Below are 25,581 nucleotides of genomic sequence, written 5' to 3' on the forward strand. Positions count from 1 at the left end.
TTGCCCATCAACATAGTCTCTGTGTGCATTTCCAGTAAAGGATTGTGGGTATCAGTGGGGTAATTGAGTGTCAGGATCATTAATGCGATGACGGCCGAGCGCATTAAACACCAGCGCGTCTTCTTCATATCCTTTCTCTCCTCTGCTCGTTTCACAATCAACATGCGCTGGGAAGATGTCGTTTTGATTAGCTCAACACATTCCCAGTATCATTCCTCCCTGAAGAAAGCTTGTGCTGTGACATCATTAACCGTGTTTTCGTGCGCTCATTAACACCGAGGATAAGCTTAGCTAACCGTCACGCGACACCCTTTCTCAGAACATTCATACACCAATATTTGTGCATTGTGCTTGATAACCTGCATTTGTCAAATGACTTGCATTTCTCCCCACTCTTCCCTTCGAGGCTTACTTGAAAAATACATTTCAATTTGATTTCATTTTCAAATCAAATTTGTTCCCAATATGATGTTTTATCATCTATGTTATTATTCTGTTCAGATAAAGTAGTCATTAGCCGATATTACATTTTCAGTGCTGATACCCGGGTCTGATGGTCGATATATACCTCATTAAAATACAATAAAATCAGTAATATTGTGAAATAATATAACAATTTAAAATATAGCTGTTTCCTATTTGAATATATTTTGAAATGTAATTTATTCCTGTAATTTTCAGTCTTCAGTGTCACATGATCCTTCAGAAATCCTTCTAATATGATGTTTCCTTATTAATGTTGAAAACTGTTTGTGTATATTTAGGGATTGAAAAGTGAACATTTTATTGATTTGTTTTTGCGAGTACATCTTCAAAATCACTGCATTCTCAGCCTTTTCAGTCGCAGTGTATAAACTGTAGTGTTTTCTAGCCATATTAGCACTATATGTTGACATTTGATGTTGTTATGACACTCGAGCTGCTTAAAATAAGCTGAATCTTTTTGCTTCAGATGTGTTTTCCAACCAGAGCTCATTTTGTGATAGATGCATTTAAACAAATCAGTGACATACTGTAATTACAAAGCAAGTAAATATAAATGGTTCATAAATCTTCTGTATTGCACATGCTGCATATTTCACATCAGGTTTCGTGCCGTCGAAGACAGACAGGAGTTTAAAGCTCTATGGTCATCATCACAAATGTCTCAATCAGATGCTCTTATTGTACATAAACGTTGTGCTATGTTCACACATGAACCAGCCGCAGTAGCGTCAGGGTTTTGAGACGCGTCTTCACTGCAGCTGACCTCGAATGAACTCGGACACGCGCTCACACACAAGTGCAGCCCAGTTGTTTAGCACTATCAGAGATGTAGCAGATGTTGCACGACATGTGTGAATGAAAGCGCTGCACTATCTAAAGGAAGTATTAGACATGCTCTACTGAACCCCGGCTAGGGTTTGTTTTGTTAGGAGTGTGTGTTCTCCTCTGAAGTGTATTAGTGTACATTACCCTAAAATGCTCAAAACACATAATTGTTCTCATGACAGTGATCCACGCTTTGAAAACATTAGATTCATGAATTCATGTGTCAGTTCTAGAGCTTGTCTAATATTTCAATGATCAAAGAATAAAACTAGTTTTTCTTGCATAAGAAAATGAAGGCGGCATAATATTTATGAACTCACAAAGCTTGTAAAATAAAATGTGTTCAGCGTGTACTAGACTAACAGTAGATACAGTACTGTTATGTTTGTTGGACAATGTGTCACCGTGTGTTAATCTGATGTGTCAATCATTTAGTTCCATCACTTTCATAATATTGCAGGTAACCAATATGGGCCTATATTAAAATGTTGTACTATTTTGCCTAATTAAAATATATAGTTCAGTCATGAAACTCTAGAGGGCGCAGGCTGGTCCCTTACATGCAATCTGCAAGCAATCACGTCATTACCGCATGGCACAAGCTGATTGGCCTCTGCTGATCCTGCAGCCAATGAGATTGCTTGCTCAGCACTTAAATATATGAAATTATGAATTGTTTGCTGTAAGCTAGTTCCTCTGAAAGCCTCCAGCTCCCCCAGCTTAGATCTGCTTAGGGATTTATGTATGTCTATGCCCCTGTAAAAAACTAAATAGTGTAATTCAGAAGTGACTCTTATGAACCGGTTACGTAGGCCCTGTTTACACCTGGTATTAAGATGTGTTGGACAAGTGGACGACGCTAAATACAGGTGTAAACGGGGTCTAAAAGGTTTTGAGCTTGTTCACTTTCGACCACTTCCAGAAGTTAACGCATTCGACCGGATTGCTTTAGTAGTGTAGACGCTCATGTGGTCGAATGCGTTCGAACAGCCACAAAAGCCCGTCTACTCTCCGTCTACTGACCTAATGATTAATATTATGGGAAGTGCACTTGCCGGACGGGATTACAACTTTTTAGGCTGAAAACACAAGTTTGCTTTGAAGATGAAAATTGAACAATAACATTTTAACAAAATAAAATTGAGAAGAAAAACTCTTCAAACTCTTTATCTCATTGGCAAATAGGTTTTTTTTTTTTTTTTGAACATAAACATCACTAACTGTTCTTACATGTATGCTGAAAAACTATTTGCCAATGAGGCAAAGAATAAACTTTAATTCAATAAATATATTCTGGGTAATTTTTCCATGAACACCTGAACCCTGAAGCACCTGCAGATGGGAGGGGTTTAAAGTGGGCGGAGCTATGTGTGTGGGAGGGGCTTGTCTCTGTGAGAAGATTCCACACTCAATCGCAACAAACACTGACATGACGTGAGTGTCTCAGTCAGCCGGTGATTGTTCTGATCTCATGGAATATTAATATCCTATGACATTTTGCTTATCAAGTACATAAATCTTGTTTACCAGAAAGCAAGGCATAAATACAGAAAAATAAGATCTGATTGGGCAATCTGATCACTGTAATGCTTGAGTTTCTTTGTATTTGTTTGATTGATGTTCAGGACCAGTGAATGCATAAAGAGAGCAGGGAGTTTTCAAGTTTCAGAACAATAGTGCGGTGTGTTATGCATAGCAGTGTTTAGAGTTCAGCATCATGATAGCATTCATGCACTCTAGCTAAAAACAGCATTCGTACACGGAAACACACCGAACTCACACGCAACTTCATTTGTCTTGTTGCTCAGTCACATGGTATTTGAACACATCCAGACCAGGAAGCAAGGCTGTTCTGGTTTGGAGTCACATGACCGCTGTATCCGCACCGCCTCCTGCTGTTGTTCAGGCATCTGTCAGTGTGGGAATGCTTCACATTTCCCCGTGAGCTGGTTTCATGTTCAGCGATTCCTCCACCATCTAAAGCTCTCGTGGAATGCGGTTCAAGTTATCCCGAAGTCCCATCGAGTCTGACACTACTATTACAGAAAGCAAATATTAAGATTGTTAGATGATCTCTAATTTCCCCATGTGTGCTTTCTGTTAATCTTAACGACAACTTGTTGGGTCTGAGATTGTGATGCAAATTATTTGTTTAAATTCAGGCCAAACTGGCAATGAATAGAACAAAAGAGTTTCAAGAGATTTTCTTAAATTATAATTAATGATTTAATCGTTAACACTTTACAATAAGGTCTCATTCGTTATGCATTAGATAATATGAACTAACAATGAACAGCATTTACAACAGTATAAATGCAGAAATCTTAATACTCTGATTTTTACTCTGAATTAAGTGATTTAATTAAACAATATGTTTAAATAAATTGGCTGGTACAGTATGTCTAATAATATTTGCAATATAGCACAGCTTCCCATGTCTTATTGCTTAAGTATTGATTTTTGTCCCATCATCAGATCACGTAATGAAATGAAATCAGGTGAATTATACATTTCTTAAAAACATTCCATATTAATTAATGACCTGTTAATCATTATTTAATGTTGAACATTTATTTATTAAGTATTAGAGATAAAATCTAGATTTTTAATACTGAGGGTTGACAAGCATTATTCTAAATTAAAGAGTTTGTTTGTTTGTTTAATTAGTGAATCAGTTTAAAGAGGTTAATTGCTTTTGTATGGCCAATGTGTGAACAGCTAGGAATGAAACTTAAAAAACAAGACCTTCCCTGATTCCTAGGTTGTGTCTATGAAAGCCTGTAGACTGATTTTTATGTGAAGGTTTTTGCCGGGAAAATCAAAAGGATGTGACGTTTACTTCTGAGAGCCTCTCTTCAGTTCTGTGACGCACTAATGCTTATACAATGTTCAGGATAATGCCTATTCTGTACTGTAATGTCAATGTGTCAAAAGGATTCGTTCAAACTATAGTCTCACATAGCCAGATCTATATAATCTATAATCTCACATATACTTTATAATCAAACTATCATGACAGCATCATTTTAATTATCTTGAGTTGGTGCAAACATTTCGACATCGCTATGATCAGATGTTTTCTTAACTGCTGTATCCAATGCTGTCATTTTTGTTGTGTTTATTTTGTTATTGAGAGGAAAGCGCGCAGTACATATTTACATATTCATCTAAACGTTGCTCTCGGAGTGTGGACTGCGTCAGGATGTTCATTAAAAGCATATTGCTGCAAAAAAGCAAATCTTTAAAGCAAAGAACGAAAAAGATCTTCGCTGTGAGTATATCGGGGCATCGAATCACATTCAGTCTCCTGTATGTTACGTGTGCACGAGTGCGAGCAGTAAGTTGCCGGCTGCAGTTCACTTAACGGCCACCGGTGTCACTAATAAGAAGGGTTTCTCGAATTCATACAGCCCCTTTAATAAAGTAATGTTGTAATACAATTTGTTTGTCCAGTATGCCTAACAATGCCCTGTAGTCATGACTTTATTCACAATATAGAACAGCCGCTCATATAAGTATTGATTTTTGTCCCATAATCAGATCACATAATGAAATAATGGATATGAAATTAAATCAGGTGAGTGTGTCTGTGGAACAATGTTCTACCATTAGAGGTATTGAAACCCTATCCTCCCTTTGACTTGATCCATCTGTTGTCTCTGACCTTGGCTTATGACCTTCCTCTGTCATCACCACCCCCTGTTTTTGTGTGTATATTCTCGGCTCCTCTGTGAAAAGCTGAGTTAGTGTGGAGCTCCTCGATTCTCGGCTGTCGTAACGCCGGTCACATCTCCTGCTGGGACTGCAGAGCTCTTTCTGTTCCTGCATCTGTTGGTGACTCATTCAGTACATTTTAGAGCTTTGCATTCAGAGTTGCATGTTAGTGCAGACAACTGTTAGTTAAGCTTGTGTGTGCAGACCATAGACTGTAAAAAAAGATGGACGATGTGTCTCCACCTCCTTGAACTGTAGAATAATGAAGACAAATGTCCCAGAAATGGCCGATGTCATCTTGCGCTGGTGACTTCATTTGGAGCCAGAGTCTGCGCAGTAGGGTTCGTGATCGTCACCTTTTTTATAGCTTTCCTGCAGCTCAAAGAGTCGAGCATTGTCGCTTGCAACGCCAAGGTCATGGGTTCGATTCCCAGGGAAAGCAAGAACTGAAATAAGAATGTAAAATATGTACCTTGAAATGCAATGTAAATCGCTTTGGATAAAAGCGTCTATCAAATGCATAAATGTAAATGTAAAGCATCAAATAACTAACTAGAAAAAAAACGTATGTGAAAAACGAACACTCGGCTTGATAGGAACTACCTTAAATGGCAAAACCCGTCTTTGGGAAAAATGTATTTGAAGTGTAGTTTGAGCTCACATCCCATTCATTTACATGTAAAGGTCTGGGTTTATGACATATACTGCAACCAGCCACCAGGGGGCGATATAAATGCTTTGGCTTCACTTTTCAACGAACATTAAACGAATGTTTAAGAGCAAACTTGTTGAAGATTAGCCGAAGGGCTGTCGATTCATTAAATAAGCCATTTCATCAGAAAAGCCGTTTATTCAGCATATGAAGCCTCTCCTCCATTGACATCCATTAAAGAAAAACTGACTCTTTTCTCCTTCCCTGCGTACGGCAGCGTTAGCAGGCATTATGCTTTTTCCGGCGAAGGTTGCAGGCTTGGCTTCCAGTGGCTTTGCAGACAGTCATAACAAGCTTTTAGGCCTTGTTTACACCTGGTGTTTAAATCCATCTCTAACCCAATTTCAACCACTTCTGTCCTGATTTCTTCAATGGGCGGGTAAATCTATGGGTTTTATCAGATCTTATGATCTAATGGACAAAATAAGCTTGTACAATCTATATATAAAAGTTTAAAAAAATCTAAATGCAAAATCTCTTGTTTTTTGCACAATATTGGAAAAATTTACATTTTAAACTACAAAGGCGAGTCAGTGGATATCACACAAGCAATGTGTAAACTTTGCTCTAGAGGTATGGCGGTGGAGAAGTCAAACCCCAGTCAATTATTCACTACAGAAAGTGAAAGTAAAAACATCTGACGCTGCATTAACGGTTCATATTCTCTCGGAGACGATGAGAGCAGAATCTAACGTGCTGATAACGGTTTAACTGTCTTCATTTATTTTCTTAATATTTCTCTTGTGGCCCATAAGTAGTGAAAAATAAGAAGAGAAGTATTTCGTTTTAAACAAGTTGTTTTTGAAATGAGGAGTAAGCTAATCTAACTAATCTTATATTTTCCTCACAGCTCGTCGGTTATGGGGTGATGCGCTATAACTATTTTGGGGAAATTGCATTGTAGCTAATAACCTATTCATTTAATAATACAAGTAATAATAATAATTAGGTCAGCTGATGCTGATCTTCTTCTAATCATCGTCTATCGGCACAACCTGGCACTGAGGTTTTCGCGGGGCCCTCCAACAAGCGGGCTGTGCTGTTTGAACAATAGACTGTAAAAAAAGATGGACGACGCCCCTTCGCTCTCTTCCATTGGTCAGAAGTGAAGCCGCCAGTGTCCCGATATGGCGCTGACATCTTGGGACTTGAGTCTGCGCAGAAGCGATCTCGGGACCAGACCAGCGCAGTTGTGAGCCGGAAGTAAAGCCGCGAAATCAAGGCCCCGCCCTCACTCTCGCAGAATCAATCCCAAGCACACGCTCCGGCACTTTTTTTTATTAATTATAGAAATTTAGACATTAAATTTAAAGCTCCAATCTCCTCAGTCCTCCGAAGATCCCGAAAAAAAGTCTGTTGGTGCTTCAGTGACAGAGAACCTGTCAATCACAGCTGTCAATCATGATGTCACACCACCGCATCAAATAACGAACTAAAAACAAACTTATTTTAAAAACAAACACTTGAACTTACATCAGCGTGATAAAAACTACTGTAAATGACAGAAACCATCTTTGGAAATACGATATTTGAAGTGTAATTTAATTGTTTAGTTGGTCTGAATAACACGGGGAGGCGGGGTTTATGACCTATACTAGGACCGGCCACCGGGGGGCGATCGTCTCGATCTCGCTTTGGCTTCACTTTTCAGGGCTTGTGCGGCACGCTTGGTTTGAACACCTTCTACCACATGAGCGTCTACACTACTAAAGCAATCCGGTCAAATGTGTTTTCGACTGGTCAAAAGTGGACAAGCTCAAACCGTTACCCTGTTTACACCTGTATTAAGCGTCGTCCACTTCTGATCCAATCGACCAAAATAGGGCCTAACACACTAAACCCAGTGAATTACCAATGGACTTTTCCTATAGACAAATGTGTTGTTTACACAAGCAACAACCTTCCGTCTTCTCACCTGTAAGAAGGCATTCACTAGCCTGGTTAAACCCAGAGCATTCTCAGTTGTAACTGAGTTATGGTCTGGCAAAGCGTCATAGACAAATCATTTCCAGAGGGGCGTCACCAACGGACGTCGCGGATAGACCTAAACCCAATCAGAGCGATGAAGGAGATGACGTATGCAGAGCGGCGGAGACACATCTCCGAGTGTTGTTCTTTGCTCGGTTTTTAACAAAAAGGAAACGTTCAAATGGCTTAAAACAGACGCGATAGCTGATTGGAACGAGTGATGTTCGACGGCGGCATCCATCTTTGTAATGTAGGCTACAAAATCTGCTTCAAAATCCCAGCGCTGTCGTCATCGTGTAAAGCCCGCCCCAACGCTTCTGATTGGTGCCTCGATTCCGACGGATTGGAAATGGGCTTGAATGAGCTCTTTGCCAGACTAACTTTCAGAGCAAATCTAAATTTGCCACAAGTTGTCTGGGTTTTCCCAAGCTAGGCATTCACACATCAGTACCAAAAACTAGTTAGATGCACTCACACTAGCGGTTCAGAAGTCTGATTGCTTGTGGGAAGAGACCGTTTTTGAGTCTGGATGTTCTGGTCTGAATGCTTCACAGATGAAGGATGAGAGAGAGGATCTTTGATGATGGAGGTGGCCTTCTTCACACACCTAGTGTTATAAAGGCCCCAGTGATATGCTGTGCCGTCTCCATACTCGCTGTAGGGCTTTCCTGTCAGATGCTGAGCAGTTTCCACATCAGACGGGGAAACAGCTGGAACATTCTCAATGTGATAGTCTGTATTTTGCATGTAAAAACTGAAGTTTAGGTGTAACAACTGTTTTAGCTGCAGTGTGTTTGTGCATTGTCCATGCTACACGATTTAAAAAAGAGGTGGTGCTTTTCAGGCTAATAGATTTTTTACATGCTTTAAACACTGATATTCTGGCCATAGATTTGTGAAAAGGTGTTGATTCAATGTCTTGAATGTTTTTGGAGAAGCTGACCCAAGTCTGCACCTGTTTTCCACAGCAAAGCCTCCTCCGTCTGCACACCCCTCGTCTGTATTCCAGTCATGTGTAAAATCTGGAGTAGTTTGTCTTGGTCTGTTTTGAGAGTTCGGTCAGCGGCCTCTGGAAAAGGTTGATTTTCGCCTTTCCTCGTCCCTCTTAAACTCTGCCCAGACGCATTCCAGCACACTATCTGCTGTTTAGCTTTACTAATGTGGGAAAGATTGCCATTGTTTAGATCGACATGGGGGAATTAATTTTGAATGGATTGCACGCACTTGTAGCGTGGTTTATTGGCGCACGTTGTCTGTGTTTGTTTTTGCACCGAATTAAGGAATTATGCAAATCAGGTAATGATACAAATGCCCAAAAAAGTGGTAGTCTTGGCTCAATTGGTTCTCTATACCAATATAAAGGTTTAGATTTTAAAAAAATACAACATAAATAAGACAAGTTGAACTGAACCAATGTGTGGTTATTTAAACAAAACATGAACAAAGACTTAGCTTGACTTGAGCATGAACGCACAGTGGAAACATGAGGGCTATATATACAAAGACTAATGACTTACGAGATCATGCACCTGGGCTGCGTTCAGCCCCGACAAAACGTTGCACGGCGTTTTTTAAACAGAAACGGTGACGCGTTGAACGCACTGTTCTGATGACGCAAGAGTTGCAACTACGGCAGCTGAGAAGGCCATTCTTTGTGAAGAATTTTCGGAGCCTGATGAAGTCGGTATAAATGTTTAATACTACAAAATATTCCCGATGTTACAGTTACTGCACTTGCCGCCCAGAACACAAGAGAACATCCCAATCGAGTGAAGGGATTTGTGGAAACTGAAATGGAAGCACACATCTTACCTATTTCAGACTAAAACCAACACATTCTCATCCTTTGGCGTCATATGGCATTTCGTCGAAATCTTACGCACATGGCATCCTTTAGCGTCAATATAACACGCTCTTTTATGGGTAGGTTTTGGTCTGGGGTAGGGTTACGGTTATGACGCCTTGGGATCTGCGTCTCATATTGACGCTAAAGGATGCCATGTGCGTCAGATTTCAACGAAATGTCCACATGTATGACGCCTTGGGATGAGAACGGGCTCACTAAAACACATCTATTTAGCCTCACATACTGACTTTATTTGTAGTTCATACTGTTTTAATACCCTGTATTTTCTTTCTCATTTTTAGGAAAAGCACTTAATTACCATTGTTTATGTCTATACCAAATGTCATACACTTGCAATGAAGCTAAAAATATAAACAACTACATCATAATGTTGATAGCCTATATTCTTACAATAAAACTAACAACAAACATGTCTTCTAATATCCTCAGTTGTTGCGTATACCGAGCTGCATCGAACACATTTGTAAATGACTTTCCTTGAACCCATTGTGCGAGTTCACTTTAAGACCGCTTGCTTTATATACATGTTGCTGCTGATTGGACTGCAGTTCTGACACACCCACCAAACAAGAGAAAACGCATCTCAAACCCCGATGCACACCGTTTCCAGGAAACATGGCGTTCAACCCGGAAACCGTAGCAAAACGCTGCGCACCGTTTTGAACTTGAACGTGCCCCTGAGCATGATCCAATGACAGAACAGAACTGAGGATCACATGACAAGATAAACCAATGGAAACAAAACACATGAAACAGAAGCAGCACATGATCACATGAGGAACAGGGGAACCACATGACAAAATTAGGATCTGACTTGAAGCGGTGCATGCCAATTAGAAATGTTATCCGAGTTGAGACAGCGCCGACGCCACGTGACTGACGTAAGAGCGATTCGACACAATATAACCATCACATGTGTTTCATGTTTATTCTCACACCTTCAGTTCAGCTAATGCTCACTAATCCTTGTTTTTATAACAGTAAAAACTCTTTTCATGTAACCATAATGTTATATTGTGTCATGTTTATCAAAATAACACTGATTTAAAATATATAGACCCAATTTATTGGTATTTAAATAGTATAGGGTTATGTTGGACTGAATTCTTGTACAGATTTGAGCACACCTTATGACTATGAGAATTTCAAAATAAAAGACTAACCACAAAACAGACATGACAAAATATATCATTCTAATATAATAGTATATCAAATTATAGGAGATAAAACATTAAAGGATTTTAATTTTAAAATAATTTAATATAATATTAAAATTGTTTTTTTTAATAAATATTCTTAATAACAAGGAAGCAACAGGAGGATATAAATATATAAAATATTGTATATATATATATATATATTATATTAAACTATATTATAAAATAATTATAAAATAATATTATATATTATAAAATTATATATATATATATATGTATTATTTATTTATTTTATAAAATATTATAAATTATATATATATATTAGTGCTGTCAAATCGATTAATTGCGATTAATCACATCTAAAATAGAAGTTTGTGTTTATATATGTGTGTGCATTGCATATATGTGTATGTATGCACAAACTTTTATGTCAAACGTGATTTATATATACAGCGCTACTGTGCAATATGTCAGTGTCTGTGGAACATTCATTTCAAATCAATTTCCGAATTCATACAGTATCTGGACTTGACATAAGTTGTATGTTGTTGTTTTTTTTTTAAACAAGCAAAATCGTGTCTTGACTTGATGTTCATTATTATCGTGTGTAAAATAGAACGACTTTAACATTTCTGTTTTTGTGTTGTTGTGCCATTTTTGCGAAGTTGCTTCTTGTCGGTTGCGATGTGCAACCTTTGCAGATGTTGTCCCGCCACAGTCCTGAGTGCAGTTCTCCTCTGGTGCAGCTGCACTGTGTGTGTGTGTGTGTGTGAGACGAGTAATGAGTGGACTGAGACTCTATTCTCTTCCACCTCCCTCCGTCATCAGACTCGCTGTTGTTTAGGATGCTCCTTCACTACCTGCCGTGACTCTCAGTAGATGATAAATCTGTACACCGCCTCTTCTGCCAGACTCCAGACCTCTCGCACCTGCACCGGTGCCGTTTCATGCCCGCCGGACACTCCTGCTGGGCAAGAGGGAAAACACAACAACAGAGAGACAACATGCCCACTCCCGGGAAACTACAGCCACCCTTCGTACCGCACGGCCTGTTGCCATAGCAACCATCTGTCTTCTCCGGAGCGCAGGAATGCAGGGATGACAGGACGGAGGGGGAGGAGGAGGAGGAGGAGGACAAGGAAGTGCTTTATGCTTTCTTCTCCATCTGCATGTCTATGTGGGTCATTTCAGTGTTGAATGATCACTCGTTTGATCGTCGCATCTCTGGATCAGTTCACATGAATCACCAATGAGTTAGAAAATACTATCACAAGCTCCATACTGTTATCAATATTTACATATGTAGCCTATATATATAATCGCATTCTGATCATTTCGTCGTTTTTTTGTTTGTTTTGTTTTTACTTGGATTTTTGGTTTTGACACTGGCTGTCTGAACACAGACACAAACAAATCATGGACATGATTCGAAAAGGTTCAATGGTCCTGAATGAAATAGTCACACTTTTTTCTGTTTAAAATGAGCGCATTGGAAATGAATAGGAGATGAATTTCACCTAGTGGAAGCGTTTGGTACTGCGGCCAGACAAAATCTTTCTGAAAGCTCATTTTTTGAGATATCAACCTCAAATTTGGAACACAGCTTGTTTTGATTAATGGCTTTGATTTTCTCACAGTTTTAGAGTAAAAATGTGTTTTGGAAAATATATATTTCATATAAAAATGTAAAATTGTATTTTTATGCATTTTTCTTAAAAATAAATGTAACATTTTATAACTTTTTTTTTTCAAATTCACTTTTTATTACTATTTTTACTTCAGCAATAATCTGCCAAGTGTCATCTTTAAAAAGAGACTAAACTAAAGTCTGTGCTCTAAAGCATTCAAGATTTAAGTTGGAAATTTCATTTTCCATTAAAGGGAATAAATGGATTATAACTACCGCATAAATATAATTTAGTTCCATAAAATCCCATAAAAATACAAAATATTAAATTAAAAAACATTATCGAGCTAAAATATAGTACAATCATTTCATTGAAATGAAAAAAATCTGTCATTTTTGAGCGACACGTGAACAGTACCAGACGGTTAAAAGACATTTCGTAAAATTTCACAATACAGTAAAAACTGTACGATTGTGAAATATTATTGCAATTTAAAATAATGGTTTTCTATGTGAGTATATTGTAAAATGTAATTTAATTCTGTGATCAAAGTTTAATTTTCAGCATCATTACTCCAATCTTTAGTGTCACATGATCCGTCTTGAAAACCGTTGTGCTGCTTTATGTTTTTGTGGAAACCGTGATACATTTATTTAAAAAAAAATTGTATTCTTTGCTGACTATAAGGTATATATTTAGAAATATAACTTTTGATAAATTTAATGCTGAATAAAAGTATTTACAGTACAGTACAGACACAAAAAAATGAAATAACTTATGTAAATTATTACAATATACTATTTGTTAAAAAAGGCATGTGCAAATAAATGTTTTTTATTACTACTTTTCGATGCATCCTAAAACAGATTGTTAAATATTTCCTATCATCTGTTCCTGGACTAACAGTAACATAACGTCCCTTGATTATTTTTTAATTTTACTGTATTTATTTCTTGAATTAAACATTTTGAATCTCCTTGGCATCAAAGACTGTTTGGTTGAAAGCACGGTTCCTCTTAATAATGAAAAAATTACCCTTTTAAGCCTTTTTATGTATTTTGAATATTATCAAAAGGCAGTAAAATATAAAGATGCATTTGAGCTATATCCACCAGCCCTAATGAGAAGTTTCTTACATGTTCCATCTATAACATATGCATTTTAGTACGTCACAAAGCTCATGTTTTGCACCAGTACACGATGTGTGTCCTATAGATAGCAGCTCTGCAGTGTATTTGAGGTAGGAGCGTGGGTGCTGTGACTGTCTATGTATAGACGTATTTCCAGCACTGACATTCTCGCTGAAACCTGCGCACAAACACAAACATACACTCAAATCTACCCAGACACACACACAAATGCTCCGTTTTATATAACCAACAAATCCAGAGCACTGCGCTGTGCTTATTTCAACATATTTCCTGCTACAGAATGGAAAGGAATTTGAGAATACTTTTCAATTTGAGTCATTATGAGATTGGTGAAGTCGGCATGGCCTGTCAGTCAGGTCTGACCTGTCCATTACGAGGCCTTCAAATGTTGCCTATATTTAAATTTAGCTCAGTGTTATCAGTCTGAGGACGACGGACATTGTTGCCGGATCACGCGGACATGCAGGTTTAGAGTAAGCACTCTTTCACTTACAGGAATAAAAGAGTTCTGAGGTAAAAGTAAAAAGCAAGTTGTGTTTCAAATCCCAGTGGCTGCACTCTAAAAAATGCTGGGTTGTTTTAACCCAATTTTGGGTCAAATATGGACAAACTCAAACATTGGGTTAAAAATGTAATAAAAAAATGTTACCCAATGGCTGGGTTTGTTCATATTTGACCCAAATTTGGGTTAAAACAACCCAGCGTTTTTTAGAGTGTTTCTTTCCAGTTTGGTGTTTTTGTAGATCTCTGAAGGTGTCTCTGATATGTTGATGTTTTGGAGTGTTAATATGGCAGGGCTGTGGAGGGTGTGTCTGCGGGGCAAGTTGAGACGCCTGTTTGATGTTGTCGGTCAGTTCTTCAGCTCGGTGAGATCATGCTCATGCGTTATTGCTCCGGGCTCATTGAGTAAAGCCGTCTGTCTGGTTTATCTGTTGTTGTTGTTGTGCAGCACTGGGAATTTCTCTCTCACGCTGATGTCTCTCAGTGATGTAGAACTTGTAAAAGCAGTGGCATTTCAACTATTTATATTTTTATCATGACATACAGTATGAGAGCTCTTTAATATAGCAGTTGTTTCTACTAGATTGTGATGAGATTAAATAAAAAAACAACTGGAGAATTTAGCTTTTTCTCAAAAGTTTTCCCTCAGTAATGTTTTGCCTGAAAATACCAGTGTTTGCAATCACAACTCTTAAAAAATAAAGGTTCCAAAAGGGATTTTTCACAGCAATGCCATAGAAGATCTTTTTTTTAAAAAACTTTTTTTTCTTAGTGCAAAGAATATTTAAAAATAACCTTTTGAATGGAAAGATTCTGTGGATATTAAAGGGCCCCTATTATGGATTTATGAAAATGACCTTTCATAGTGTGTAAAATTGTTCTAAGTGAAAGAAAACATCCTGCAAAGTTTTAAATCTGTAAGTGCACCGTATAGGCCTATAAAGTTATTGTCCCTCAAAAGTAAGAGTCATTAGCATATTGCGCGCGGAGACACCAGGGAAAACTTGAACCTCAAACACGGCAGCTGATTCCTGTGGACACTGGACCGCATCATGTCCAGAAGACCCTGTGCTCTACAATGTGAAGGGAAAGCCAGTTTTCTTTCACTGCCCAAGGACGAGCATGTGAAGAATCAGTGGTTAAAATTCATCTTTACCACGATATCACAGCAGTGTAATCCTAAACTTGTGCGGTGTTCCCTCTATTTTACTGACGACTGCTTCTCAAATCTCGAGTTCAATGCAGGATTCGCAAAACGCTTGCTCTCGAAAGATGGTGTTCAAAATACTTAGTTTTGAGTTTGATATTGTGTAGGTCTCCTGCTAATTGGCTAACTCAAGTTATCACTGTCTTACTGAAATATAGGGCTGGGTATTGACACAAATTTCACAATTCGATTCGATTTCGATTCACAATCTTGCAATTCGATTTGATTTCGATTCAATATTGATTATTTTGGATATCAAGTACAATACATGGCAAATTTTCTCAAGGAAAACAAATCTCTTAACTAATGCTGTAAACTATGGGAGTCAGTTGTAGCCTACTAGGCTTCATTAGCCTACTATAATATTGAAGGTAAATTTTGTAGCTATACAAACACTTAAATTACACTTTTATTTATTTTTATAATAATAAAGTTATATGAAATATAAACATTTAAATGGTGGCTAGTCATAAACACTTGCCAGATTTATTCAAACATGCATTAAATATCGAAGAACATTAAAAAATTATAATGAATATGTAATATGGTGCATATATTTAGCAAAATGCTCCTCTTTAGAGTTAATTTTTCTAGCTGACTAACGAGTTTATGGTCACATATGGTTTTTCTGAGGTAAATGTGACGTTACATGACATTGTTTACAAGTTGTTTTACTGACGTCTTTCCACGGTTGAAACACTGATTGAGCGATTCCATGTGACATGATACGGATTTCGATAAGTTGTACTCTATGTTTTAACACACTTTCAGACGTTCATTCATGTTTATTTCGCGCTGTAACTGGTATTATTAAGGCGGAAGAGGAGATCATGTGCGCTCGCGCTGCTGCTTCTCCTGAGCTGAGCTGAGCCAGAGCGATCTCACGCCACAGCGCCGAAACGGTATTTATGTTTTTGAATTTCGTAAGAAAATGGATGTAATTTGAGACTTTATTTAGTATTAATAGTAACAAAGCACAAAGGTTATTGCGATTTATTGGATGGGATGCGCGCTACAATACTCCATTCATTCATCAAATGAAAGCAGGATGACTAATCGATTCTTGAGATTTAAGAATCGATATCGGTTCGTAAAAATGAGAATCGATTAATATCGAGAAATCGATATTTTTTACCCAGCCCTACTGAAATACTTATGCTGATCAGCTGTGGGACACTATTACCTAAAACTGTCTATTAATGTAGATCATCTGTCGTTCTCACTACTTTGAGGAAAGATTAAGCATGGAGCAAGATTTGTTTTACCAACGTTTGTTACATCAGTCATTCACGCTAGAGCTCGCTAATGTACACTGTTATTGAGACAGTTTCCACGTGTTCACCGCAATTAATTAGGAAAATACTCGGTAAATAAATAAGTACAAGTAAAATAATGGCTTTGTTGATGGACATGCACTTGTTAATGCTGATGGTGAGGAATTACAGTTGCAACATCATTCTCAACGTCCTGCTCGAGTCGTCCTTGCTATGGAGGATCTGGCCAATCAGAGTAGAGTTAGTAGCTCGCGGGAAGGAGGGATTTAGAGAGATTGATTCTTCTGACGAGTCGTTTGAGAATCATTGAAAATGTGCAAATGTATATTATGAAGAAATGAAACAGTATTTTGACCTTTGATGCGTGTAAACCTGTTGTAGGAGACTCCAAAACTACATGAGGAAACTTTAAAATACCATAATGGAGCACTTTAAAGGTTCTTCATGGATCCATCAATGCCAACTCACAAGTTTCTCATTAAATTCTTGCAAAAGCAGATGTGATCTGTGATATCATTCGTTTTATAGCTCGTCTTACTGTATTTCAGTAGTTGTAGAATATCTGTCTATTTTTATTTCATTTACCAACTGAGAAATGTTTTTAAACGTATCTTTCCTGATCTGATGAGTGTGACAACTGTCATGTGATTAGCTTTATTTTCTGATCTTCATTCAATGCTAGATAGTTTTCTGGGGTAGGACAGTCCAACAGCTGAATGTTTCACTGAAGACTCATTATAAACACGCCCCATGACCGAAGAACACACACACACACACACACACCCCGCTCTGGTTGTGTGTTCACTGACTCTTGCGTTCGCGCCACACGCAGGATTAATGTGTGATGTGTTGAAGGAATGGCATGCCAGGGAACAGGTGTGTTTTGGTTTTTTAATTCATTTACGTTCTTTCTCATCCTCACCTTCCTCTTCTCTCTCTCTGTCAGTTGTAGTTTCTCAGATTTGTCTTTGAATGAACGGTTAAGAAACTCCTTTCTCGTTCTGTTTTCATTATGTTAGCTTTGGCCAGTGGTTCTCAACTGGTTTTGCTTCAGGATTTTTTATTGGACACAACACAGAATCAGAAGTGATTATTAAAGTGATATTTCTGACTCTTGAATTCTGATGGGATGAGGCACGTTTGCAACTGTTGTAAAATCAATATAAACACGCCTGATCGCATGTTTTACATTACTTAAAATAATGATTTTAAAAATGATTAATAACAGATGTAACTTTGTATTTACATTGTTTTTACATTGCGTTTGCATTGTTGTGTATTTGGCACACATTTTATAAAAACAATAAACCACTCTATCTATCTATCTATCTATCTATCTATCTATCTATCTATCTATCTATCTATCTATCTATCTATCTATCTATCTATCTATCTATCGTTCTATCTATCGTTCTATCTATCGTTCTATCTATCTATCGTTATGTCTATCTATCTATCTATCTATCTATAATATCTATCTATCTTTTGTTCTATCTATCGTTCTATCTATCTATCGTTATATCTATCTATCTATCTATCTATCTATCTATCTATCTATAATATCTATCTATCTTTTGTTCTATCTATCTATCGTTTTTATCTATCTATCGTTCTATCTATCTATCTATCTATCTATCTATCTATCTATCTATAATATCTATCTATCTTTTGTTCTATCTATCTATCGTTTTTATCTATCTATCGTTCTATCTATCTATCGTTCTATCTATCTATTGTTCTATCTTATCTATTTTTCTATCGTTCTATCTATTGTTCTTTCAGTCTATCGTTCTATCATTCTATCTATCGTTTTATTGTTCTTTCGTTCTATCTATCATTCTATCTATATATGTATTGTTCTATCGGTCTGTCATTCACTTTATCTATTTATTTATTTATCTCTCTGTCTGTCTGTCTATCTATCTGTCTATCCTTCTGTCATTCACTCGATCTATCTCTCTGTCTCTCAGTAAGGCCTAAATAGTCTTCGAATTATAATCTTCACACTTCAAGCTATTTCAACTGTTTTAAACTTTCAAGCAAGGCCAGATTAACTTTGCCTTGACAGATGTTCCTTTTCTAGCTCTCTGTTTCTCTCTCTCTCTCTCTCTCTCTCTGAGCAGTTAGCTGATTATATAGTGTGAGCTGGTTGATGTGGTTTGTGTCTCTGTCAGTCTTGTCCTGGAGCTTCGTCTCTCTACAGCACTGAAGAAAGACCGCAGGGTGATTTTTATATCGCTTACAGAACCGAGGCGGAGATTGATGTCACTCTGAGGATGAGGTGTCATTTAAGATCTGTGGGAAATCACTTATTGAATTGTTGAATTTTCATGCGGAATCCTTAATAAGGATATAGTGGAAGACATGAAGCTCGTAATGAACTTTTTCTGATCCGTTGAGCTGGTTTCACTTTTCACTTGACTCGATTTTGTTTTCTCTCTCTCTCTCTCTCTCTCTCTCTCTCTCTCTCTCTCTCTCTCTCTCTCTCTCTCTCTCTCTCTCTCTCTCTCTCTCTCTCTCTCTCTCTCTCTCTCTCTCTCTCTCTCTCTCTCTCTCTCTCTCTCTCTCTCTCTCTCTCTTCTTCAGGGGGGTTAGGTCCAGAACTCGGCCCCCCTCCCTCAGTGGACGAGGCAGCAGACACGTTGATGACTCGTCTTGGCTTCCTACTCGGAGAAAAAGTGAGCGAGGGGTCTCAAGGGCCGCAGTACAGCATGGAGGAGCCCGATGACGCACAGGTAGGCTATTCAACCTCACCTCCTGCTATAAATACACACCTCCCTATCATATAGAAGAGAAATAACACATACGTTTCGGCTCACAGGCTCACAGGCTCACAGGCTCACAGGCCTTCAACTCAACTTGAGTGCGGATCATGGTTATTTGGAGTAATTAAAAAGATAGGATACAGTAAGACAAGAGAGCGTGGTGTAAATGGACTATATTACCCTAGACTATTAAAAAATAAAAGTTCTTTATTGGAATCTATGGTTCCATAATAATAATATATTATTGTAGAGAAATTATATTTATCCTTATGATAATGTCACTGGTAACACTTTACAATAAGGTTCATTAGTTAACTACCTTAGTTAATATGAATGAAAAATACTTCTTCAGCATTTATTAATCTTAGTTCATATTAATTTCAACATTTACTAATACTTTATTAAAATCAAAGGTTGTATTTGTTTACATTAGTTAATGCACTGAACTCACATTAACAAAGATTAATAAATACTGTAACAACTGTACTGTATTGCTCATTGTTAGTTCATGTTAGTTAATACATTAACTAATATTAACTAATGAACCTTATTAAGTGTTACCATGCCACATTTGGTATGTGGGAGAATTTTAATTGTCATGAAAATAATATCACGATGGATGCAGTAAAAAGAAACGTCCACAGTTTTCACAGTAAAAACCCCTTGTTCTTTGAGGTGTCAGCTTTATTCAAACATGATCTTTCCCTCCTGCAGAGAAGAGGACACATATGGCATTCAGATGAGTTTACCTCTAATTAGGGAATTATGTAAGGACAGCCTCTTTGCTATTCCGCTCTGTTGATACAGCAGTTTTCACAATTTTCCTCACGTTTGCGTGCATTCGTGAGCTTCACCACAGGAATGGTTTAAACAACAGGATCAGAAATATAGTGTTGAATAACCTCAGAGAAAGAGAGAGTGTGTGTGAGGACTGTCTCTCTGACCTTAAGTAGTTGTGAGGGTTTTAAGACGAGGTGCTTTGCCTGTTGTGACGTTTGATGTTAATGTTGGGAGTGGGCAGATTATCCGTGCCATGCTTCATTATGCCCTGCCCGGGTCCTCAGTGCCCACCTAACCCGAACCGACACAGAGCAAAGGTTATGTGCAGTGTTGGGGAAAGTTACTTTCTGGAGTAATGCATTACAATATAGCGTTACTCCCCCAAAAACTACCTAATTGCGTTACATTGCTTTAGTGTTACTTTTTCTCACCTGGGCTGGGCTTGTTTGTTTTTTAATAACAACAAAAAAAGTCATATTTTTGGAAAACGTGACCAAAAGTGAAATGAATAAGCCTCTGGCTGAAGGAAATGCATATTTACGTGTTTAGAGTAGAGAGCGCCGCTCAAACTAACCGCAGCTGTGCTGACATTCTGGATTAAAGAACAAGAGGATACAGGAGAAGTTCAACACTCTTAATTCTAATTTTTGCTTATTAGTATGGTTGAATTAGATCATTGAAGGTCAGCAGTAAATAATAAAGTGAGATTAAATACATAAAGTATATTTGTGTCATTTAATATAGTTAACTATAAAAGTTTTGCGTAAAATTCGGAGATACTTTTTTTTATTCATTTTGAGGAATACTGAATGTTTTCGTGCAAGTGAGATGAGTAAATGCATGTTCACATTTAGGCCGGAGACACACTGGCTGCGTGGCGTGAGCGTGGCGTTTCTGTTGCGTGTCAGCTGCATGGCGGCTGCGTCGCGTTTTCTGTGTCTTTGCACACCAGAAGCGTGTCTGACGCGGCGCTGCGTGGCGTACACGAATACATATTCGCTATATGTGACATAGAGGGAGGGCGCCGACAGACCAGTCTACATTTGGATTACTGTTGCTCTTGCCTTTACGACAACAATTTCAACTTTTATCACGCATCTTCCAAAATCCGAAAAATAGGGAAACATGCGGCTGTCTGTTTATTTCAATAACATTTACAAATTTTGTGTAGCTTTAAAGAGCCTATATTTAGCCTACCTGATGTTGGACCGTCACTCAGAAGACACACTACGATGTTATTGTAGCCTATCCAACTTTATATCCTCCTGAGGCCCAGAAAGTTTTTTTCAAAGAATTTTTTTGATTTTTTTTCATGTAATCACATTGTTAAGAGCATTAGAAACAAATTAAAATATATATAGGCTATATTTTATTCATATGCTATGACCTCTGTAGTGGACACCAGGACTCGACTGTTTAAAAAATAAAATGACATGAAATTATATAGGCAAAAATAATGGGATTAAAAAAAAAAGACATTTATATCTGAATTTATGTCAAAACCTAGATTTTCAAACATCAAAATGTAATTTATTAATATGTATTCGTGCACAAAATGACATATAAACATCTTTTCCTATACTATTTTGCCTGCAAACGCTTCCAACACGCTTGCGTGTCGCGTGAAAAATAGGCGTCGGTTCTATTTCTAGCATGCACGCGTTTTCCGCGCGCGTGTCACGCAGGCAGTGTGCAAGCTCTAACCTGTTAACATGGGAGCCGAAATAAAAACGGACACGCCACGCAGCCAGTGTGTCTCCGGCCTTAGTCTAGAACTAAAATAAGCATCATGTTTACACAGCGCACACACACACAACACCTCCTCACTTTATTTCTCTCAACATGGGGACAGGAGAGCTGTCAGTTAATAAATGTGGAAAAGTAACTAGCGTCACTTATTTGAAAAGGTAACTTTAATTTATAAAGTATTTTGTAAAGATATTTTGTTGTGAATTGAAAAAGTAATGTGTTACTTTACTAGTTACTTGAAAAGTAATCTGATTACGTAACTCTAATGCAGTGTTTCCCAATCCTGCTCCTGAAGGACCCCCAACACTGCACTTTTTTTTTGTCTCCCTAATCAAACGCATTGATAACGATTGATAATGAGCTGATGAGTTGAATCAGGTGTGTTTGATTACGGAGACAAAGAAAACGTGCAGTTTTGGGGGTCAGGAGCAGGATTGAGAAACACTGCTCTAATGTAATGAGTGAGTCCCAACACTGGTTGTGTGTGCAGGGTTTAGGAGCCAGCGGGAGGATGAGTCCGTGTTCCACCCTGACCAGCAGCACCGCCTCTCCTCCGGCCTGCAGTCCCTGCTCCACTCTCCCTTCAGCTCCGGGACAGCCCGTCACCAGCCCCTCATCCACCCTGGAGAGCAGAGACAGCGGCATTATCGGTAAGACTGTTTACTGTTTTCACTACAAATCTTTTTATTGGTTTTCAGTGACAGTACAGGACAGGACATCATAAAAAAAAACAGTAGAGCATAAAACATTATCCATTATTAATCCCTTACAAATCAAATCAAAGCTGAATTTTCAGCATCATTTCTCCAGTCTTCAGTGTCACATGATCCTTCAGAAATCATTCTAATATGATGATTTGATGATCAAGAATATTATTATCAATGTTGAAAACAGTTTTGGAAACTGTGATAAAAAAAACATTGTTTATAACTTTTTTATATATATTTGTATTTGAAATAGGATATTTTGCAACATTATAGATGAGAAAGAGAGAGAGAGATGCAGAACCGATTTACGCACGCTGTTTGTGAAATTACATTCTTTCAAATTATTATTATTGTTTCCCACAATACAAGCGTGGAGCTTATGGTAAAATCATGCACAATTCTCGCAATCGCTGGAATTCAGGCACTGAAAAGATTGATACTTGACACCCATCGAAACAATATCCCCTTGCAAAATATTGCAATATTTTTCCCTCACCCCTAGTGTATACTGAATTTGATCTTCTAATATCACTGTCTTAATGCATTTAGCCATGTTTATACATTTTTCACATCAAGTGTTTTAATATATTCTGCTGTTTAAGTGTGGCGAAGGCTGTATTTGTGGATCGCAAGTGTCCAAAACTTCATCAAATTTTTCTTCTTTTGAGATGTGATCTAAATATTCATGCTTGAAACAGATGTGAACCTGACAAGCCCTCCAGGTCTCTGCACCTGTCGCACGACTGAAAACTATGAATTAGTGTGTTCAAACTGAAAAATGCCATGAGGTGTAGTGCACTACAAGTGCTCAGATAATACACTTGTCTTCTTAAAAAACCCACAATAACAACTCTGAAACAAACATGCAATTCCACTTGCAGCTATTAGTGGTGCAAAACCGACACACTTCAGCTTTAAAGATTTTTTGGTAACACTTTGTTTGCTCAGGTCCGTTTAATAATATTAACAGATACAACATTTGATTTTAAAGTGAGTCGTCAGCAATTCCAGTCTCACTTCCTGTTACATACCTACGTAACAATGTAACAAATTTGCATAATGCCAGTCTAAGCTCTTCATTGGCTGCCTGTGATTGACGTCTAACTTTGACCCGCCCTCGAAGGCTATACTTATAGCTGAGACTGGAAGAGCAATTCCTCACGCTGGAAATGATATGGAAAAACTGACGCCATCATTCATATCACTGTGCATCAAGTGCAGAGGAAGAGCTAAAATTCAGATATGGTGATGGGCGTTTTATTTCTGACATGTCACATGCGCTGTAAGAGGTCGACCAATCACAACAGACCGAGCTGTCTGACCAATCAGAGCAGTGAGGAGGGTTTTAGAGTGACTGAATCTTTGAACGAACCGTTTTCAGACTCTGTGGCAAAAGAGATGATGTACAATGTATATTATGAGAAAATGTAAGTGTTTTTTGACCTTGGATGCTTGTAAACCAGCTTGTAAAATGGCATAATGGGACACTTTATTAATGTATTAGTAAAATGTTGAAATTAACATTAACTAAGATTAATAAATGCGTTAGAAATATTTATTATTGTTAGTTCATGTGAAGTATTGTAGATAACTAATGTAACCTTAATGAAATGTTACCAATATTTTTGAGGCTCTAAAGCTCTGTGTTTTTCCACACATATCTTAAGATAATGCAATGAAAGTCAAACCAAATGATGCTTGCGAAACTGAGCGGTTCTGCAAGAGCTTAATTGCTGCAATCACTTTTCATACAGTATATTCAAATCCAGCTCCTCCAGGGAAATTATCCTTTCTAACAGGATTTTCTTGTCACAACTTTACACAAAAAAACATGTGAACTGTAAAAAGCACAAATCTTGACAGCTCCTCTTATTCACCCTGCCTCTTTTCCCAGCCACCCTGACCAGTTACTCAGAGCCGGTGGACAGGAGCGGGAAACACGGCGATGGCTCTCGAGGCAGCAGCCTGAAGCTCTGGCACTCACACAGATCCACACTGGACTCCAGCCTGTACCGAGTGGACGAGAACATGGCCGCCTCCACCTACAGCCTCAACAAGATCCCTGAGCCAGGCTCCGCCCACTATTCCTCTCACCCCACCCCACTCTACCTCATGCCCCGCCCTAACTCAGTGGCAGGTGAGTCTTAAGCCCCGCCTCCTCTGTTTATGGATGTTTGTTTGCTGTTGTTCATTCTATCTCTTTATCAATCATGATTGTGATTTCTTGTTGTGCCACTCGATGCACATAACAATCCCACTGCTTTGGGAACAGCTTCCTTTGGCAAATCCCAAACACACAAATCATGTTGATCACTGGGATACATTCAGATTATCAACATTAGATTTGTTTCAGTTCATGAGTTTTGGATTTGAACTAAATTAAAGTTGGACTTTGCAACTTTTTTTGTTCAAAATTAACAAAATGTTAATAATGAGTCAATACACTATCAGTCCTTCTTTCAAAACGTGTTTTTGTCTTACCCTGATTCACTATGGTAAGGATGTTATATAAGTGTTAATATTTTAGACCGAGCGGGATGCTTTTCACGCGAAACTGGCAAACGCTGAAGAGTGAGAGGTGGGAGTCTGCTGACAAAAAGAGAATGCGATAGAGCTCGTAATAAAACAAGAATCAACATTGCTTGGCTTTTCGGAGATGACGAGAACTGAGGGATTTGAAATGTTGTAAAAGCGACGTTGAGGTAAAAGGTATTTTATTGAAAAGATACATTTCCATATGAAGCTTTCTAAGAGAGCATCATCTATTATGAAGGCTTAATTCATAAAACCTATTGTTGTAGCTAATTTATTTTCAAGGAAGTACCGTGTCCATTAATGGGTAAAGTAACGTCTTCAGCTAGTCAGCTTGAGATCCTTTCCAGGGTATTCTTCCGCACAGTCACGCAGAGCCGGAGCACAATCAAAACAATGTTCTTCTGCAAAATGCATGCAGTTTAACCGCTAGAGCGCCAAAAGTTACATAGTGCACCTTTAACCACAAACAACAGGAAGTTGAATTGGAATGAAAGGAAATATGAAAGTCGCACAACAACAAAACACAAAGAACAGGTGTTCTGATCATGGTGTCTG

At 38.0% G+C, this 25,581-nt stretch overlaps 1 protein-coding gene across 10 annotated transcripts in view; it reads left to right on the top strand.

Moving 5' to 3' along the window:
• Positions 1 to 25,581, top strand: part of tanc2b (tetratricopeptide repeat, ankyrin repeat and coiled-coil containing 2b) — a 144,385-nt gene that overhangs the window by 68,693 nt on the left and 50,111 nt on the right. For 9 of the 10 annotated variants that reach the window (XM_056246053.1, XM_056246056.1, XM_056246054.1 and 6 more), the window contains 3 exons: positions 19,077 to 19,225; positions 22,275 to 22,434; positions 24,386 to 24,628. In XM_056246053.1, coding sequence (XP_056102028.1) covers positions 19,077 to 19,225; positions 22,275 to 22,434; positions 24,386 to 24,628 — 552 coding nt within the window. Of the gene's footprint in view, positions 1 to 17,264; positions 17,367 to 19,076; positions 19,226 to 22,274; positions 22,435 to 24,385; positions 24,629 to 25,581 lie in introns of those variants that run through there. The other variant, XM_056246060.1, reaches the window with a different exon arrangement.

This window comes from Rhinichthys klamathensis, unplaced genomic scaffold, assembly GCF_029890125.1.
Source record: "Rhinichthys klamathensis goyatoka isolate OS25496 unplaced genomic scaffold, OSU_Roscu_1.1 h1tg000035l_1, whole genome shotgun sequence".
Classification (NCBI taxonomy): Eukaryota; Metazoa; Chordata; class Actinopteri; order Cypriniformes; family Leuciscidae; genus Rhinichthys; species Rhinichthys klamathensis.